Below are 18,055 nucleotides of genomic sequence, written 5' to 3' on the forward strand. Positions count from 1 at the left end.
CACCTTTATAAATAGTGTTTTGTTTTCCTCGAACGCATCTAAAACTCACCTGCAAGGATCTGTTAGGAGAAGGTTTCCACACCCTTATAAATGGTGTTTTGTTTTCCGAACGCATCTAAAGCACACCTGCTAGGCGAAGGTTTCCACACCCTTATAAATAGTGTTTTGTTTTCCTCCCCACGCATCTAAAACTCACTTGCTAGAGTAAGGTTTCCACACCCTTTTAATGGTGTTTTGTTCTCATCCCCAATCAATGTGGGACATCACAAGTTGCTATATCAATAATTTTTTTAAATGAATAAATCATCATTTTAATTCTTTTCTCGTTTAGAATATTCGAAGTCGTGTTATTGCACTGATTATTAATATTTTTATATTCTCAAAGTGGCATTAGTTATAGTTTTTATAATCTTGAGTGGAAGTTAAATAATAAAGTTTAAAGATAACAATATCTACTTGCGGTAAACTTGTGAGGATTGTGAGATTGTGACAATATTTTTAAATCTTCAATATTCCTTATAAGTGTGTGAAAACCTAACGAGTAAAAGTAGACAATATCTATGCGGTAGGCTTGAGCGGTTACATTTATATTGTTCACCATAAATTATACACTCGGAAGGAAAATAAAATAAACTATACTCAATTTTAATTTAAAATAACGACCGGATGCTTTTGACTAAAAATTCTCATGAACAAAGTTGCATTTTCTTTATTTATTTAATATTATATATTGAATTGGTACAACTTTTTATAACAGATTTTAAATATTATGATTCAAAAAGCATAGCAAAATTGGGGGAATATAAAAACTTCAAATAATATCAAATATTGTATCATTATTCACCAATCAACCATTCATAAGTTAATGAGTTTATAATTCCAAAATATTAACCAATATTAATTTTTTTATATTAAAATTAGTTAAATAATAATAATAACAATAATTAATAACAAACTAACCAATATTAAGCAATATTAAAATAAAAAATTTAAATTGAATATTTGAAAAAGTAAATAAAACGTAGGACGAGAGTAAAACTCGCTGAAAACAGTTAAAATCATTTTTAACCAATAATAATAATAATATAATAATATATATATATATATATATATATATAAAAAGCCCCAAATTAGCATCCTGATGAACCTATAAATTCCCCCGATCGGGCAATAATCGAACTATCTAAGGCTTCTTCGGTTCGATCTCTCTCTCATCTCAATTTGAAGTGAGTTTTCCTGCCGAAGAAAGCACAACCGGTTCATCCTAATCCGCCATGGAAATGAAGAAGATCGCCTGCGCCGCCCTCTTCGCCGCCGCTACTCTCACTGCAGTCGTGGCCTCCGATGAGTCTCTCTCTCCCGCCGCCGCTCCAGGACCGAGTAGCGCCGCCTCCGCCGCTCTTCCAGCCCTTGGATCGCTCGTCGGCGCCTCGCTTGTTTCCTTCGTCGCCTTCTACTTCAACTGAATTTCTTTTATTTTTTTTTAAATTTATTTTATCGATTTCCATGGACGTGTGATGTGAGGCAAAGTTGAAAAATAAAAAAGAATTTTGATTCATTGTTATCTTACAATTTTGCCCTTATATTTTAATTGCTTGATTAAATAAAATACGATTAAAATATTAAATTCATTAAATATCTTTAGATTGGTATTTGTTTAATAAATATAATTAATGAAAAAATGTTATTTAATTATTATTTTGTATATTGGTTAGAATTATTTTTGTTTATTTTTTTTATTAAAATTAATTAATTTATGAATATATTAATAATATGAAAAATAAATAATTATAATTCTCAAGGATTTTTATTATATTTATTAGGAAAAAAACAAATTAAAAATAAGATACAGGTGATAATATCACTAATTTCAAAACAATTTAAATTTAATTATTGCAATAATTAATTATTAAATAAATAAATAAACTTTATTATTCATTTTAACAAATATGATAATATATATTTTTTATTTGTTGCCATTTCAAATGCTTATTTAAATATGGGTGAAATTTAATAAAATTTAAAAGTTTTGGACTTTTTTAAGAAATTAAATAGAAAATAAATATTTTTTTTCCAAATAAAAAAATAAAAATTAAATGAACCGAAAATTGGATTAAAAAAGCGGAAAAATAAATTTATAAAAGGAAAGTGGTTTAAATTCAAATTTCACTATTTAAATTTTAAAAAACAAAAACATCACTTTCCACGTGTCGACCAAAGAAGAAGTATTACACGTAACAAAGAGTAGACTCGTAACACGTAAGCCCCAGTCTCCAAACTTTCTGTTGAGATCCTCTACAACCAGAACCACGAGAACTCGCCACTTCCTTCATTCTCATTGGTCAATTCCACGCTCCTTTTCTGACTTTTCCTCTTTGCTCCACTCAACACTCCACGTGTAGCCCACAACGAGCCCTTAATAATTCGTACTGTTTTTTTTTAAATTAATTTATTATTTATTTTGTTGGCCCACACCGGACCCTGAATTTCTCTATAAATCGGAAATTCCATTTTAAGGGATTCACCTTCGAAACCCCGCTTCCTTTCTGATCGTCGTAGGGTTAGTTTCTTCAATTTCTTCTTCACTAATTTATTTTTTGCTTACTTTGTTTCTCGATTGCGAGTTTTTGTTCTCTGATTTACTGTTGTTCTTCTGTTTTCCCCTTTTGTTCTTGTTGATTTTCAGTGGGGAGAGGGGGAGCGAAGAATCGTAAGTTCGCTTGAAAATTTTATGGCCTTTTTTCTATAATCATCGATACACAGCGGTCGTAGAGAGCTTTCCCTCCTACACTCAACAACGAACAGGTTAGAGCTTAGAATTTAAGGCTTCGTTTCGTTTCTAGGAATTGATTGATTGTTTCTGGAGAAAACGATTGTGTTTTTGAAATCGTAGATGACGTTTTCTTGTGGTTAGGTTAATCACCCTGCTACGTGAGGGGGATTGTTCATCAAACTTGTGGATGAAAGTAATCACGATTGCTTTTCTGAAGTTTGTAGACTAGGTTTTTTCATGTATGATTTTGTCTTGTTGAGGAACTGTACTTTTTTTTTGCCTCTAATTCGTTATCATGTTCTTTTGCAAATTAATCCCTCTTGCTTGAACAAGGTTTGCTTAGCCTGGAATTTTGGTTTTAACCCCATTAGATTGGAGTTTTGTTTCAGAACATAATTAAGGTGTATGAGTTGGACCTGGCACTGGCAAGTATACTTTGAAAAAGAATTTCGAGCTAGTTTGTTTCTCTTAGTTTACCTTAGGGTCAAAACTTCGTGGAATGGTTCAGGACTTCTTGTTATGGATTTTCTCATCTCATGAGAGCTTAGTGGAACTTCAAAGTGGAAGGGCAATCGATATTTCATTAGGGCCAGAGATAAATTGCAATGATTATGCTTGGTTAGTTCATTGACTACAGAACATTTGTGTAAAAGTCCACTGCTATTGTCCGCTATAACCCGCCGGTTATGTATCGTTGTTAGTCTCACGATTTTATGTTAAGAAGAGGTTTCTACACTCTTAGAAGGAAGGCTTCGTTCCCCTTCTTAATCGACGTGCCTTATAAGGAATGCTTCGTTTTCTTTTTTATTCGATGGGATCTCACAATTTGGGTGAGTGGAGGGAGGGAATTAGAGATGTAAACCATAGAAGACTATTTTGAGGTCCAGGCTTATCATGTTCTTGTTTCTCAAAAGTTTTACTGTTGGTTGTGTTCCCCTTTTTCTGGACGTGGGATAGTTTCATTACAGATGGACCCATCAATAATCCTGATTTGCTTGAATATTTCATCCAGTCTTTAGTGTCTATAATCAAATCAATAGCCATGGCTTGCTTGGAAATCTGAACTTGGTGTGTGTATTCATGTTCATAAGCTGATAGATCATATTATTTACAGGAAAGGTGAAGAATGGAGCATCATAAAGAGACAGGATGCCAAGCTCCTCCAGAAGCTCCCAAACTCTGTGCAAACAACTGTGGGTTTTTTGGAAGTGCTGCAACTATGAACCTATGTTCAAAATGCCACAAAGACTTCATCATGAAGCAAGAACAGGTCAAGCTTGCAGCATCCTCTATCGGAAGCATTGTGAATGGTGGACCAAATGACCATGGGAAGAAGGCTGCTGTTGTCACTTCTCCAACCAAGCTAGAAATCGAACCAGCTATATCATCCATCATTCCAACACAACCATCTTGGACTTCTGCAAATGCAAGCAGCAGCACCAACATAGAGAAGGTAAAAGCGAGCCCAAACAGGTGCAGCAGCTGCAGGAAACGCGTTGGACTAACCGGGTTCAACTGTCGATGTGGAAGCCTCTTCTGTGCAGTTCATCGCTACTCCGACAAACACGACTGCAGGTTTGATTATCAAGCTGTCGGTCGGGAGGCAATCGCTAAAGCCAACCCCGTGGTGAAGGCTGAAAAGCTCGACAAGATCTAAAGAGGGAAAAACACCATGGATCCAACCGTGGCCGAGTTGATGTTTTTTTGTGAAAAGGGGTTGTGGGCGAAGGGCTTGTGAGAGACAACAACATGTTTGCTACTTGGAAGAGCATAATCTGTGGGGTGATATGATCCGATAGGGGGCTGTGATTGTAGGTTTTGTTTGGCTGTTTATGGGGTTGAGCCAAATTGTTGTTAAATGGACTGAAAAATGATCAAAATCCTTAATTTTATGTTTTTTTTTTAATTGAAAAAAGATTAATTAGTTACCAAATAAGGTGATTAATTATCTTTAAATTAAACTTATTTAAATGAGATAATTAATTTCTACAGTTAAATCATTTAATTAAGCTAATTAACTCATTAGCCTGAATGGGTAAGAAAAAGGAATTTTATTCAATAAATTTCAGAAAATAATTAAATAAGGAAATATTTTAAAAAATAAAAAATAATTGGCAATTGTAAATTTTCCGGTTACCATAATGACGAAGAAGACACGTCACCAGCCGATTAAGAACAGAGCAAAACGAGGGAGGGTATAAAGGTAAATAAGGAAAAGAAGAGGGCTATTTTGGTAAAGTAGGTGAAAAATGTTCAATACGCGTCTCTATGAGGCCCGTAGGACATCGTCCTCACCGACCTTTCAATCCCTTCATATTCCTTATTTCCCCGTTTCTCTCTCATCCCCTCTAATAAACCCAACCTCTTCAATCAAATCTTATCGTTCTTATCATTACGCTCTCTGAATCTCTGAGGATTTTTTTTGTTGTTGTTGAGGATCCGATCGGGAGATATGGCGCAGAGGACTGAGAAGGAGGAGACGGAGTTCAAAGTACCGGAGACGATCACGCTCTGCGTCAACAACTGCGGTCTGACTGGGAATCCGGCGACGAATAATATGTGTCAGAAGTGCTTTAATGCTGCTACGGCGGCGTCGGCGACGGCGTCCATGGCTATGAAGTTTTCCGGTGAGAAAAGTCCGAGATCTACGACGTCTCGCTCGCCGGAGAAATTTCGGTTCATTGCTGAGTCGAAGAGGATTACGACGGCGGCTGATCGTCCGAAGCCTGACGAATCGGCCAAGCGAGTGGTGAATCGGTGCTCCGGATGTAGAAAACGCGTCGGATTAACCGGATTTAGGTGCCGATGCGGAGATTTGTTCTGTGCGGAGCACCGTTATTCAGATCGCCACGATTGTAGCTTCGATTACAAGTCCGCTGGTCGTGAGGCGATCGCGAGGGAGAATCCAGTGGTGAAAGCGGCGAAGATCGTGAGAGTTTAATCCGTAGATTGATTTGTTTAAAAAAAAAAAACGAAAGAAGAATCGAAAGATAATGAAATTTGTGAAATCTCTGGGCTCTTTGTTTAAATTTCCCTTTGGAGTTTATCGAGGATCAAATCCTCAGAATATCCTCTCGATCTTTACGAGAGAGAAGCATGAGAGATCGAGAAAAATCCTTGATGAAGAAGATGATGATCGTTGTGTTTTCTCAGATAATTATGTTCCTATTTCATTTTTTCTTTTTTTTTTTTTGGTTTGTTCGAAGAAAAAAAAAAGAGAAGATTATCGTGGCCTGTGAAGATGATGATGGTGGTGTTCATGTTCTTCGTTATTATCATTATTATAATATTTTTTTGGGCTTGATAATTCCAATGGCATGTGATGTAAATTCGACAAATTCTCGGGGTTTAATTGGCATTTCAAAAAATTCAAAGTTTCTAGCACCGGCAAAAAAAAATGTCGCTATGTATTTATTTATTATTCCATTTCCATTTAAATTTTTTAATAATATTATTTAAAAAATATATCAGATCGGCGATTAAATCGGGATGGGGACATTTGCGTAACCCACTTTCCTTTTGATTTATACGAGAATCTTTAAAATAATTATTAAATTAACAAAACAATTTTCCGCTACTAAAATAAATTCGGTAATTTTCAATTATGCCATTTTATTATGTCTGATAAAGAACGAAATATTTTTAAAAAAATTACAAAAAATGAAAATGACAACCTAATCTATAATTTAGGATGGGCCCCACATGTCAGTCCTAGGCAAGTTAGATGGACCCCACTTGTAAATAACCAATCACAAGCTGCCACATCATTTTGTTATTTTAAATCTCTATTTAATTTTATTTTCTATCATTTTGGTATCAAATTCAATTAACATATGGACAGATAATAATTTAAAATAATATTTTAGTTGATATTATCAGCAAAATAATTATTTTAGAAAAATTAAAAAAATAGACAATTCAATGAATTATTGCACCGGGACCGAAATAATAATGGATTCCAGTTATTTAATTATTCCACAAAATTAATATAATTAAATTAATTAAAGCTGGGCAGGCAGTTCAATAATTTTCATTATTTCTAGGTTCGATATTATTTATGTTTTCTGTTGGTTACCAATCATTGTCATATTTTGTACTTTTTCTTTCCACTAAATTAATTATTATTTTTTTTTCTGGAAAAATCTAATTTAACCCTTTATTTGGGGTTAATTTCGAAAATATGTCTGAAATTAATAAGAATTTCAGACATTTATTTGTTTTTCCCTTTTTACCCTTTATCATTATGTGTAATTGAAATATGTTAAAGGACCTTTTTGACTTTTCAGAGTAATTTTTTTTTTTGTCTCGATATGATTAAAAAAAAAAAGATTTTGACCCCCAAAACTTTATAAATTTGTTTTGGGGTTCTAGTTTTCGAACTTAAGATAATATATATATCTAAGAAAGGTACGAAAACGACTTGAGGTAATTGCATTTCTGTCTTTTCAAATAAGCTCTAAAAGGGTTTCGGTGAAAGGACCATGGATAGGTTGGTTGGAAAGATGATACGTTTCATGTTTTTTTTTTAATTATATTTTAATTCGAAATCGCTTTCGTTTTGATAGTATGTTGATTGAGATTGAAGTTGATAGGTATTTTGGCTTCTTCTTTATTTTGCTTTTCCACTGGCCTCCGCAACGGACAAAAATAGAAAGAAAAAAAAAACTAGAGAAGGTTATGTCATCCCGAGAGAGCCTAGATCTCTCGAAGTGTTTGGATAAGTGAATCGTTAACAAATCTGTAAAATATAAAATTATGGTAGTTCATACATTGAATCTTACTCTAATATAAACAAAAAATTAACCCGATGGTTATGGTAAATTTAATCTTATGTCAATGCTATGAGTATGGTTTTTTTTTTTTTCGTATCGTATATGCTATTGTCACTTTACTCTTGGTTCTATTTGAAAGTTTTTTCATACAAATGAAAATGTTCTCTAATATATTGTGATAATATTCCTTCTAAGCTCGTGTGAAATTTCGTCAAACTCTCGATAAGTATTACCGGGGTGTCCAACGACATGCTATTTGGTCCTGTGACTTTGTTTATTTGATTATCTTTAATGGGGCATACGGGTCTAGAGTATAAACTTAGAAGGTCGACAAGGATCAAGAAGCCGAATGAATCTCATGTATTCAAAAGGCGACTATGAAGACACAATGACACTTTCGTAGTCTTATGTAGGAGTGTACATGGTCCGGGTTGAGTTGGGTTAAGGGATTTTTTTGACCCAACCCAAAACTTTTCACAACTCAACCCAACCCTAAGGTTGGGGTCGGGTTGGGTTGTCAATTTTTTTTTTTATAATCCACACTTTATAATTATTAGGTTACAATCTTAGATAAAATATATTAAAAGTTCACAAACAAACACAAATCAATCTATAATTATTAAAAAATAATAATAATAAATAAAAAAGACAAATTCTAATGTATTCAACTAGTTCAATATGGTCATAAAACTCAATACAACTAAATACCTATTTTTTTTAGAATTGGTTAGCGAAAAAAAATATATTAGGCAAACCCATTAATAATAAAGGATTCTTAATATTGTTTATATAATTTTATTTGTATCGGGTCAATTCGAGGGTTTCGTCCCACGAACTCGAAACTGAATCGATTTAGTTCCGGTTCATAAAAATGAACCCAACCCTACCCGAAATGCTAATCCAACCTAACCCAACCCAACTCTTATAGTTCAGGTTGAGTTGGTCTGAGTTATCGGGTTGAATGTACACTCTTAGTCGTATGCTTCTCTAGAAGGCGAAAATGGAAGAGCGAACATTTGAAGAAGCTGAGGCCTAAATTTAAGTCCCGATGTGTGTGTATGTATGTATGTATGTATGTATGTATGTATGTATGTATATATGTATGTATGATGTATATATATATATATGTATGTATGATGGAATGCTTGACGGGCCCAATAGAAAAAAAATAGGTTTTGGGCCGAGGGGTCTACCGTAACGACGATAAATCATCGCATGGGATAAAGCCCCAGCTTCCCCGCCAAGCTTTTTGAACGAAATTCACAATTTCCGCCATGAAACTCCCATTTCTGATCTGCGAGGTTTATCATCGGCCGCTGTACAAGCTCTGCTCCAAACTTCATTCCTCTTAGGTCGAAGTGAAATCTCAAAAGGTATCTCTTCCATGTTCCTTTTCAGTACTGTCAGTTTATTTCTTGACGTTTTTGCATTTTCGTATGTTCTCCGTTCATTCTCATCTTCCCCGATTACTGTTCAATCGACTCAATGTATTACCAATCCACCATGAAGTTTGAATTATCTTGCTGCATTTTAGTTGCCAGCCGTTCTATATGAAATCCTGTTTTTCCACTCTTGTGATTTTGAACTCTAATATGCATGCGCATTGTTCTTTCGAGTTGTTCTACAGAGGAATTCTTCGTTTGTACTTTTGTCTTTCCCGTTTGGATTGTGCGATTTTTCTTTAATTTTTCTGATTTTTTATTATCGCCATTAGTGATTACTGTTTTAGTTAAATGAAATTTATAAAATAAGCCGAACTTTGCAGAATGTTGAGCTTGCTGCGGTTTGTATGCTTACAAGCACGTAGTTTATGCTACGATTTCTAATCTCTATGTTACCAACACCACTGCCTAAACGTGTTTAGCATAACAGACCAAGTTGAGTTTCCGCTACTGCCGAAATAGAAGCGGGATTTGACATATAATGACGAAACTTAGGACAATCTTCATCAAAATAAGCGAAAATTCGGTGGCATAATGTATGGGGTGTTTAGGGGTTCATCAATTTTATGGGAAACTTTTACCTTGGTCAATATAGTTATGTTTTTCCTCTTGCAATGCGGATTTTAGCGTAAGTTTCTTTGTTCTTATTATTGTTTTCTTCAATAATTGAGACGGTTTTCAATATTTTCCCCCTTTTTTATTTTATGTTGTTTCAGATATGGAGGCTGACCAAGATCACCCTCTTAAACTTGGGGGGTCCTCTGTTGAAGGTGATGATCTAAAGTACATCTCTGGGCTTAGCACTATTCTGGTTGCAACGATCCAGGAAACAAAAGACAGGATATCCCAAATAGAATATATCTTCTGCAGCCAGCTCTTTCCCAGTTTTCAAACCAAGTCTAAAAGCTTGCAAAAAGTATATTCTGAGGCTAGGAAATATGCAGAAGATGCATGGAAAGAGAAAGAAACCAATCTCCTGTTCCAAATAGAAAAACTTAAACGGGAAAATCAGCATGTCATTGAAGAGAATCAGTCTTTGAGACTTAAGAAAGACAAGCCATTTAAGGAGCAAGAAGAAAGGATGGATTTACTGCGAACCAAACTACTGGATGAACAACTCAAAGTTGAGGAGCTGTCACAGCAACTGAAACAGAAATCAAGAGAAATAGACGAGGCAATTGAATTACAGCAGAAATTACTTGAAATGGTACGGTCAAAAACTTCTCTGATAATGAGTAAGGAACAAAAGTTGAAAGAGCATGAAGACGAATCAAACGCACTGCGCTCCAAATTGACTAGCCTAGAGATAAAGTTTCATGAGCTCCAAAAGAAGCTTAATGAGAAAACAGATGAAGTATCTAAGGTTAAAAAGTTGGAAGAGAACTTGTTCAAAAAAATTGAATCACAAGCTTCAGAAATCATGAATATTGAGCAGATGAATAGTGATCAGCAAAAAGAGAAACAAATACTTATGAACAAGTTAGAAAAATTGCAGGAGAATGTCGATGGCCTACAGAAGGAACTTTTGAAGAAAACTGAAGAAATTGAAGAAGGAAGGAAACTGCAAACCAAGTTGAATGGTTCTCTGGAGAAAATCAATGACCTTAAGTCGATTCCGAGGGTAAAGAATGAGGAAATGGAAGGAAATGAATTATATGAAAGTTTACGCCAACAGATTGAGTTAAAATCCTGCGAGTTACTGGCTGAAAAGAAGGCAAAGAAAGGCGTTGTTGATGCATACAAAAGGCTGAAATCACAATATAACTTCCTTTGCAAAAAATCTGGCCTTACTAGCGATAATATGCTGCTAAAAAACAGAAGAGAAAGTGAAACTGATTCAATGGCTGATCATAATCAAGGCCTTGCTTCTTCACCAGGTACACGCCCTTTCTTTATACTATAAACACAATTCTGTTTTGTCAAACGCTGTCATCCATATCCCATGTCTTATTAATTGTGTATTGATTGGAGCAGTAGATCCTGATGCGGAAACTGAAGAACCTTTTATGGGTGTCTCTGATACATGCCACTTGAAGAAAGCGATAAGCGTGCACAATAATATAGAGGGAAAAAAGGGAGTGGAGTCAAATCAGGCCTCAAACCCCCGTTGCCCTCCTAAATCTCCCAGTTTTCCAAGTGGCTCAAAACGTAGCCCCAATGTAAAATCTGCACCAGTAGCTTCCAAAAGACCAGCATCTTATTGGAGAGATACCAGAACTCATCATCAAGCACAGGCAGGACCTGACCCACATGATGATTTTCTTGATACTCCATTAGAGAACATCAGAGAGAACTTAAACAAGCCTGTAAAGGACAGAGTTAATGATCTTCCTCTTCCTGAGGTGGCTGTCAAAGACATCAACATGGATGGGTCAGACGACGAGACACAGGATATGAATGCTGGTAATCCACCAGAAAATCAGCAGATGCCAGCAGTTTCAGTGAGTGGCAATAGAGGCGGCTTTAAGTTTGTGGAGCCAGTAAGAAAGAAAACTGACAGGCAAAATTTAAAAGGAATGGAATGCAAGCAATGCAAGAAGTTTTATGATGCGGTTCTTCCAGATGATGGCAATGAAGAAACTAATGGTGATGATAAGCGGGGTTTACGATGTGAACATCATGATGGGGTCTCGAGGCATCGGTATAGGTACGCTCCTCCCATGACTCCTGAAGGATTTTGGAACATTGGATTTGAATCTGAAATGTAATTGTAGTGTAGGATACTGAAATTGCCCAGTATACTCATTGTTTGATACTTAATAATTGTCGAGTATACTTATTTGATAATAATTAAGAAGATTTGTAATGGCCAAACTCACCACCTCTAGTAAATATTATCCAATTTGGTCTTTCTCTTTTGGTTTTTAAAACACATTTGCTATGGAGAGATTTCCAATTTTCACACCTTTCCAATTTCCACGCCTTTTCAATTTCCATGCCTTTTCAATTTCTACTCTTATAAAGAATGCTCTGTTCTCTCTCTGACTGACGTGAGATTTCACAATCCACCTCCTTCGAGGCCTAGTGTCCTCGTTGATCTCTCTCTAAGCGATGTGGGATCTCACAATCCACCCTCCTTCGAGGCCCAAGGCCCAGTGTCCTCGCTGATCCCTCTCTAACCGATGTGGGATCTCATAATCCACCCTCCTTTGAGGCCCAGTGTCCTCGTTGATCCCTCTCTAATCGATGTGGGATCTCATAATCCACCCTCCTTCGAGGCCCAGTGTCCACGCTGATCCCTCTCCAATTGATATGGGATCTCATAATCCACCCTCCTTCGAAGCCTAGTGTCCTCGCTGATCCCTCTCTAACCGACGTGGGGATCTCATAATCCACTCTCCTTCGAGTCCCAGTGTCCTCGCTGATCCCTCTCTAACCGATGTAGGATCTCATAATCCACCCTCCTTCGAGGCCCAATGTCCTCGCTGATCCCTCTTTAACCGACGTGGGATCTCATAATCCACCCTCCTTCGAAGCCCAGTATCCTCATTGACACTCGTTTCCTTTTCCAATCGACGTGGGATCTTATAGGTGATGCACTTTTGAGAAAAAGCATTTTATTCCAGTTTGTGTTAAAAACTGGAATAATCTCTCATTTTGTAGGACAATTGTTCAGTAGATGAAGGGATGGCACTGCAGAGTAAGACTAATAAATGAACTTTTAAGACCATAGGTAAGGTAAGCAATGTGTCTACTTTCTTTCATGAGCTTCTTTGCTGAGTTCAAATCAATTGAAAATGGTGCAAAAGTTCATATCAAAGAATCAAGCAAAAAGATCCTCTGTAATGATAGACTGTTCATTGTTGTTGGTACAACCCTCTGGTTCAAGCTGAAGTTGCTGGTAATTTAGTTGTCGTGAAGCCTCATATATAGCAATGCCAACACTTACAGAAAGATTTAGGCATCTAACATAAGTTTCAACCATTGGAATTCTTAAGGTCCCCCCACCAAATGCCTGGTTCTTGCAATCCTCAAGAGCTTCAGCTGGTAACCCACTAGTTTCCGACCCGAACAACAAGTAATCGCCCTGCTTGTACGAAAAATCCTGCAGAAACGAAACGAAAACATTCCTTGTTACTCAAAATCTCTCCTTCCCTGATTATAGACAGAAAAAGATCAAAATGGGCACTCGCCGAGTGAAGTGTAGTCCCTCTCTTTGTAAATGCTAGCAGCCGTTTTTCTCCTTCCTGTACATCGACAGGAACAATCATCAAGAACATGGTGTTTTGTGCTCATTTTCTCTGATACATCAACAAAATCTACCTGTTTTTTGAAGTAGTCTCGGAACTCTGCCCACGTGTTATGAATTTTAACGACGACGTATCTAAAACATGATGTTAAAACTTGAAAACATCGAACCATATGTACAGTGATATCGGTTTAACAAATCTCAGTTCAAAATCGAAAATAAATCTAGTATTCCTAGTATTCAAAGAACTTGAATTCCTATGGGATACGGCCAGTAATCCAAACCAGCACGCTTTAGCTTCTTGTCGTCCACCTTGAATCCCAATGGCTGAAAACGAAAGACATAGAAACAAACGATACGAGCAGGTAAGTTTTTGGTGACCTCCAGCTAAGAGGGGAAAATTAGAACGATTGCACTCGAAGTAGCGATGTTTCGAAACTAACCCCAACTAGATGTAGTCCAACAGCTGATGCAGCACATGTTCTGGCAATGCTACCAGTGTTCCCAGGAATCTGTCAAGGACAACAGAAATCTAAGAGCCAGCCTTGAAGAATTGAGGTTGTCTGCAACCCAGAAAGGAAAATGGAGGATTTATAACTCAGAGTTCACATTCGAAACAAAAGTTTATGATTAACATCACAAGATCAATTAGTTCTGATATCACATCAACAACAAAAATATGACTGATTGTTATTTCTACAAGACATCGTTTCCTCGACCCTCACATCTCAACTTGTCACAATCTCACTTTTCTTGGCAGTGGACTTTGCGATTGTGCGACACTCACTCCCAACACCGAATGAGTCAAGCCAATTCAGACCCCATTTTGAGAAGAAGGTTTTAGAAAACGGGAGCAAGGCTATAAGCAAGAAAGATAACACAACGACTTAGATAACATATAATTCTGAGTAGGAAGAATTGACGATTAGTTACATCCTCTATAGTACATTTTGAGGCGATTCATGTTTGGCAAACCTACACATGATTTCACCAAATAGTCATACAACATCTCAGTGGGAGGAGTCTACGACTAGTCACATCCTCTTATAGTACATTTTGAGGCAATTCAAGTGTAGAAGACATAGACATGATTTCGCAGTCATACAAACAAAAAATACAATAGTAAGGCAATTCAACATGAAATCAAATAAAGGGTTTGGCGTGGTATCAACATGCGGCCATAACAACACACCTTAGATGAGCATAACCGTGACACTAAGCAACCTTTGTCAATCCCAATTAATCGCACCTCGACTAATTCTAACTTGTCAATCATCCAATAATACCCCCTAAGATTTCCAGCTTACCATCAAGATTTCCCACACCAGGATGGATGGGAATGTCAGCGAATGTAACTGTTCAAGCCTACCTACCGCTACCAGATATTGTTCTCTTTAAGCTTTTCCTTTCAGGCTTTCCCTCAAGGTTTTTAAAAAGCGTCTACTAGGGAGAGGTTTCCACGATCTCATTTCCTAAGCTAGAATCATTTGGATTTCTTTTGTTCAACTTGATGAGAAGTTTGAAGTAACAATGAAGAACAGTGATTCAAAGAACATCAAGAATCTAGGAAGAGATATCTAATAATTCAGAGGCACTCGTCCCACAGGGCAAGAAGAGTTGAAGAATCAGGTAAGCAATTAGGAGTATTATGAAGAAGGGCACTCGTTATATGCTTCATAATTACCAGGGGAGAAACCAACACAACTTGAAGAACCTTCTGCTGCGAAACCCCATTTAGGGCCTTACCAACACCGCGCGGCAGAGAACCGGATGAACCCTCCCCTTTTTCAGCTGCGCCATTACCAAATCAAACCCAATTCACAGCAGAAACTAAGAATCAATTCAATTACAACAGATATGAACTTACAGAAGGAGCAGAAGGGGAGGAGGCGGCGAGAGGAGGAAGAACACGGATGGCGGTGTTTGTGGCTGAAATGGGAGAAGCAGCGAGCGCGAAGAAGACGATGAGACGTCGATGCGCGTAGTAGAAAGGGCGAAAATGGGTGCAATGTTCTAAGAGTGGTCGCTGTTGTATCCATTAATGGCATCTTAGCAGAGCAATCTTCTTCTTGTCGCCGCCGCTCTTCTGCCGTACTGCGCGCCTCTCTGTCGAGCTGCTCAGGTCTTCTAAGAGCTCGTTTCAGAGCTCAGTCATGGTTGCTGCTCTTCCATTCGACTTATCTTGTGCCTAAAACATCCGAAATAATAATAATAATAATAATAATAATTAAAAATAAAAATTTTAGGGTTTATAATTCCATTTAACCTTTGAGTTATTTATTTAATTATTTAAAAAAAATAAAACATCGGAAATAATAATAATAATAATACTTAAAAATAAAATATTTAGGGTTTATAATTCAATTTAACCTTCGAGTTATTTATTGAATTATTTAAAAAAAATTATGTTCATTAATAATTACTGCTAGATTTTATAGGACTATTTTTTAGTTGGTCCAGTTGACCTGACAAGAAAATGTCAAATGGATTGACTAATTCGAAGGGTAAGTTTTTCAAAAATTCAACCAAAAAATCAACCTTAATAAATTTAATATAGCCACAAATTTTTTAATTTTTTAAATTTTAATTTAATAAGGGGAAATTTATGAGTTAGATTTTCTATATTTTAAATTAAAAATTAAGAAACACCCTTTTGTTTATATAATTTTTCTAATTACTAAAATTTCAAAAATTATATAAAAAAATAAAGAAAAAATAAAAAAGTTATCCTTCTCCTTAATTAAAAAGGCAAATGTAGAAATAATCTAAAATTTAGGATTCGTTTTTTAAGTTTTTATTTTTTCTGTTATTTAATTGAATTTCGGACTGAAAATTTTCCTTCTATATTCACGTGAACAGGGAAGAGGCCCTCTCTTCGTCTACTTCACTTTTCTGCCTAAACACAAATTTCCCAGCCTTCGGGTCAGTTAATGATCAATTTCAATCCAATCGTTCCTCAAATTCATCTACAGATCTTCAATCTGGTCTTGCGGAATCCGATCGTCGTCGAGTTTCGCAGTCGAAGCGGAAGGTTTCGATTCTGAGATTCAAAGTTGTTCTAAGAGCGTTCGGGTAAGTTAATGATTTGTTTTGATCGGTTAAAGAATATTAGTTACTTGCTGTTCGTCGTTTTGGATACTGTATTTGCTTGTGTTTTCACTTTTGATTGGGATTGTTCTTCGCGGGCTATGAGGATCAGGAGCTAGGGTTTTGTTTCTCCTTCGATATGGTTTCGCTTTTATTACGCGGATGTTTATGTGCTCGTTTTTCCTTGTTGCTCAACGTTTTGATATGCGGTCTAGTGATTTTTACCTGCGTCATCAAAATTACGGAAATATTGGAGTGTGGTGTTTGTTAATCGTCGTCTGGAGCCTGGTCGTTGTAGTTGTTATTTTTATTTAATATTGGCCGTTTTGATTTGGTCGGTTAACTCTTTTGAGGGTTTGATCGATATTTGATTGTGACAAAGACACTTGCATTAGCAGCTCGGTGTAAGAGATTTTTGTGGACTATTGGTTAAATTAGTTCGTCCATGTGAGCTTTTTGTTATTGTCTTGCTACAAGTTGGCACTGTTTTTGTGTCTTCATGGTCTATCAATGGAAGGTACCCGAAAAATTTAGGGTCTGCTGAACTGTGCTTATATATATATATATATATATATCTTCTTTTTTATCTATATAAATGTGGGATTAACGATGTTATGTTTAACTAGTGCAAAAGTTGGTGGGTGTTTGAATGGAGAAGATTTCCATTTATCCTTTGGGATATCCCACTTTTTTCTGGATTATTTGAACGTTAATTTTTTTTCTTTCAGGGTTTATCTGCTAAATTCAGTTTTCTACTTTTACCTCCTTGTTTAAAATGCTTGGATCCTTGTTTTTCTAATGATGATTCATTCTACGCAGCCTGAGTACTCTGTGATTCTTGATGGACAAGGGAATGCCGCCTACCCTTTTTGTCAACGATGGTTCATTTATGGAAAGGTTTAAACAACTCCAACAGAAAAATTGTGAGAATGATAAGGAAAAGGATAAAGGCGCTACATCTGAGGAGCAAAAACCAATCAAGATTATCACAGGGACTTCTGTTCCACACAATACCAGTAGTAAAACTAATTTGCAGTTTAAGGTTGGTGATGTTCGCAAGACTGCTCCAACTGGAAAACTTGCTTTCAGCTTGAAGCAGAAATCAAAGCTTCCGGCACCCTCTGTGAAGTTAGGAGCAGATGAGGATGAAGATGAATCTGATGTGGCAGATGCATCTGATCATCTACCAGAGAAGCGTCAAAAGTTAGGCCCCCATAATGGTTCTGAGCAACCAGTAGTTCAATCTGGTGTCGGTAATTACAACTTTATACTGACACTCCTTTGGCTAGTATCCGTTAGAATTTTTAGACCAATAATCCTGGTCTGTTTAATGACTTCTTTGATTGCTGCGGTGAATTGGTTATTTAATTTCAGCTGTTCTGTGATTTGCATGTTTGATACATCATGATTCAAATTTTGTTATCCTGCAGCATGGCTAGAATCTACTATTGGCCTGTTTTTGTATCTTTACGAATCAACTTATTATCTTTAATAACTATTATCTATTGCTGTTAGAAACTTATTTGGGATTGGGAGATGAGTAAATAATTAATGTTTTTCATTTTTGGTTCAATAAGATTGTGGGATCTCAATAGATTTAAGTTGAAAGGAACTATATCGCAGTACGTTCCTTTTCTCTGTATTCTGCTGTTCCATCTTTCAACTTTAAATTGGTCTATGGAAGGTTTCTTCCTTATCTTCACTCTTTCACCTTTTTACCGACACTTTGCACAGAGTCGTACCTTTTTCTTGAATATACAGAAAACCATTAATATTGGGGGGGGGGGGGGGG

The 18,055-nt window shown here is 36.3% G+C and overlaps 6 protein-coding genes across 7 annotated transcripts in view; 5 read left to right on the forward strand and 1 right to left on the reverse strand.

Annotated features, from left to right (window-relative positions):
- Window positions 1-1,045: 1,045 nt before the first annotated feature.
- LOC111461032 (arabinogalactan peptide 23-like) lies at window positions 1,046-1,558 on the forward strand. Its single transcript, XM_023104462.1, has one exon. It carries the CDS (start codon window positions 1,275-1,277, stop codon window positions 1,464-1,466), a length of 192 nt encoding a protein of 63 aa, XP_022960230.1. The 5' UTR covers window positions 1,046-1,274; the 3' UTR covers window positions 1,467-1,558.
- A 910-nt stretch (window positions 1,559-2,468) lies between these two features.
- LOC111460880 (zinc finger A20 and AN1 domain-containing stress-associated protein 8-like) lies at window positions 2,469-4,670 on the forward strand. Of its 2 annotated transcripts, XM_023104223.1 has the most exons (3): window positions 2,469-2,560; window positions 2,687-2,805; window positions 3,888-4,670. In XM_023104223.1, exon 3 carries the CDS (start codon window positions 3,900-3,902, stop codon window positions 4,428-4,430), a length of 531 nt encoding a protein of 176 aa, XP_022959991.1. In that variant the 5' UTR covers window positions 2,469-2,560; window positions 2,687-2,805; window positions 3,888-3,899; the 3' UTR covers window positions 4,431-4,670. The 2 variants fall into 2 exon arrangements, with proteins under 2 accessions (XP_022959991.1, XP_022959993.1); XM_023104225.1 differs by lacking the exon at window positions 2,687-2,805 and having other exon boundaries at window positions 2,508-2,560.
- Window positions 4,671-5,063: 393 nt separating this feature from the next.
- On the forward strand, window positions 5,064-6,006 carry LOC111460881 (zinc finger A20 and AN1 domain-containing stress-associated protein 5-like). The gene has a single exon (XM_023104226.1). It carries the CDS (start codon window positions 5,226-5,228, stop codon window positions 5,712-5,714), a length of 489 nt encoding a protein of 162 aa, XP_022959994.1. The 5' UTR covers window positions 5,064-5,225; the 3' UTR covers window positions 5,715-6,006.
- A 2,788-nt stretch (window positions 6,007-8,794) lies between these two features.
- On the forward strand, window positions 8,795-11,820 carry LOC111460660 (protein gamma response 1). The gene is made up of 3 exons (XM_023103872.1): window positions 8,795-8,918; window positions 9,704-10,864; window positions 10,962-11,820. Exons 2-3 carry the CDS (start codon window positions 9,706-9,708, stop codon window positions 11,693-11,695), a joined length of 1,893 nt encoding a protein of 630 aa, XP_022959640.1. The 5' UTR covers window positions 8,795-8,918; window positions 9,704-9,705; the 3' UTR covers window positions 11,696-11,820.
- Window positions 11,821-12,631: 811 nt separating this feature from the next.
- Window positions 12,632-15,351, reverse strand: LOC111460609 (putative tRNA (cytidine(34)-2'-O)-methyltransferase). Its single transcript, XM_023103809.1, has 7 exons — window positions 15,044-15,351; window positions 14,861-14,967; window positions 13,620-13,688; window positions 13,445-13,503; window positions 13,251-13,311; window positions 13,121-13,174; window positions 12,632-13,032 (listed from the first exon to the last, which is right to left on the reverse strand). Exons 1-7 carry the CDS (start codon window positions 15,222-15,224, stop codon window positions 12,751-12,753), a joined length of 813 nt encoding a protein of 270 aa, XP_022959577.1. The 5' UTR covers window positions 15,225-15,351; the 3' UTR covers window positions 12,632-12,750.
- Window positions 15,352-16,000: 649 nt separating this feature from the next.
- The window catches only part of LOC111460974 (SURP and G-patch domain-containing protein 1-like protein), a 4,771-nt gene continuing 2,716 nt past the window's right edge, over window positions 16,001-18,055 (forward strand). The window contains exons 1-2 of the mRNA XM_023104377.1: window positions 16,001-16,248; window positions 17,083-17,516. Coding sequence (XP_022960145.1) covers window positions 17,105-17,516 — 412 coding nt within the window. The 5' untranslated portion in view covers window positions 16,001-16,248; window positions 17,083-17,104. The remainder of the gene's footprint in view (window positions 16,249-17,082; window positions 17,517-18,055) is intronic.

This window comes from Cucurbita moschata, unplaced genomic scaffold, assembly GCF_002738365.1.
Source record: "Cucurbita moschata cultivar Rifu unplaced genomic scaffold, Cmos_1.0 Cmo_Scf00024, whole genome shotgun sequence".
Lineage (NCBI taxonomy): Eukaryota > Viridiplantae > Streptophyta > Magnoliopsida > Cucurbitales > Cucurbitaceae > Cucurbita > Cucurbita moschata.

Coding starts and splice junctions, on each gene's coding strand:
- LOC111461032 (XM_023104462.1), top strand. CDS start 1,275: ATGGAAATGAAGAAGATCGCCTGCGCCGCCCTCTTCGCCGCCGCTACT.
- LOC111460880 (XM_023104223.1), top strand. CDS start 3,900: ATGGAGCATCATAAAGAGACAGGATGCCAAGCTCCTCCAGAAGCTCCC.
- LOC111460881 (XM_023104226.1), top strand. CDS start 5,226: ATGGCGCAGAGGACTGAGAAGGAGGAGACGGAGTTCAAAGTACCGGAG.
- LOC111460660 (XM_023103872.1), top strand. CDS start 9,706: ATGGAGGCTGACCAAGATCACCCTCTTAAACTTGGGGGGTCCTCTGTT. Junction 10,865..10,961: donor AGGCCTTGCTTCTTCACCAG/GTACACGCCCTT, acceptor TGATTGGAGCAG/TAGATCCTGATGCGGAAACT.
- LOC111460609 (XM_023103809.1), bottom strand. CDS start 15,224: ATGCCATTAATGGATACAACAGCGACCACTCTTAGAACATTGCACCCA. Junction 13,689..14,860: donor TTGTGTTGGTTTCTCCCCTG/GTAATTATGAAG, acceptor TGTCCTTGACAG/ATTCCTGGGAACACTGGTAG. Junction 13,033..13,120: donor GAGGGACTACACTTCACTCG/GCGAGTGCCCAT, acceptor TCGTTTCTGCAG/GATTTTTCGTACAAGCAGGG.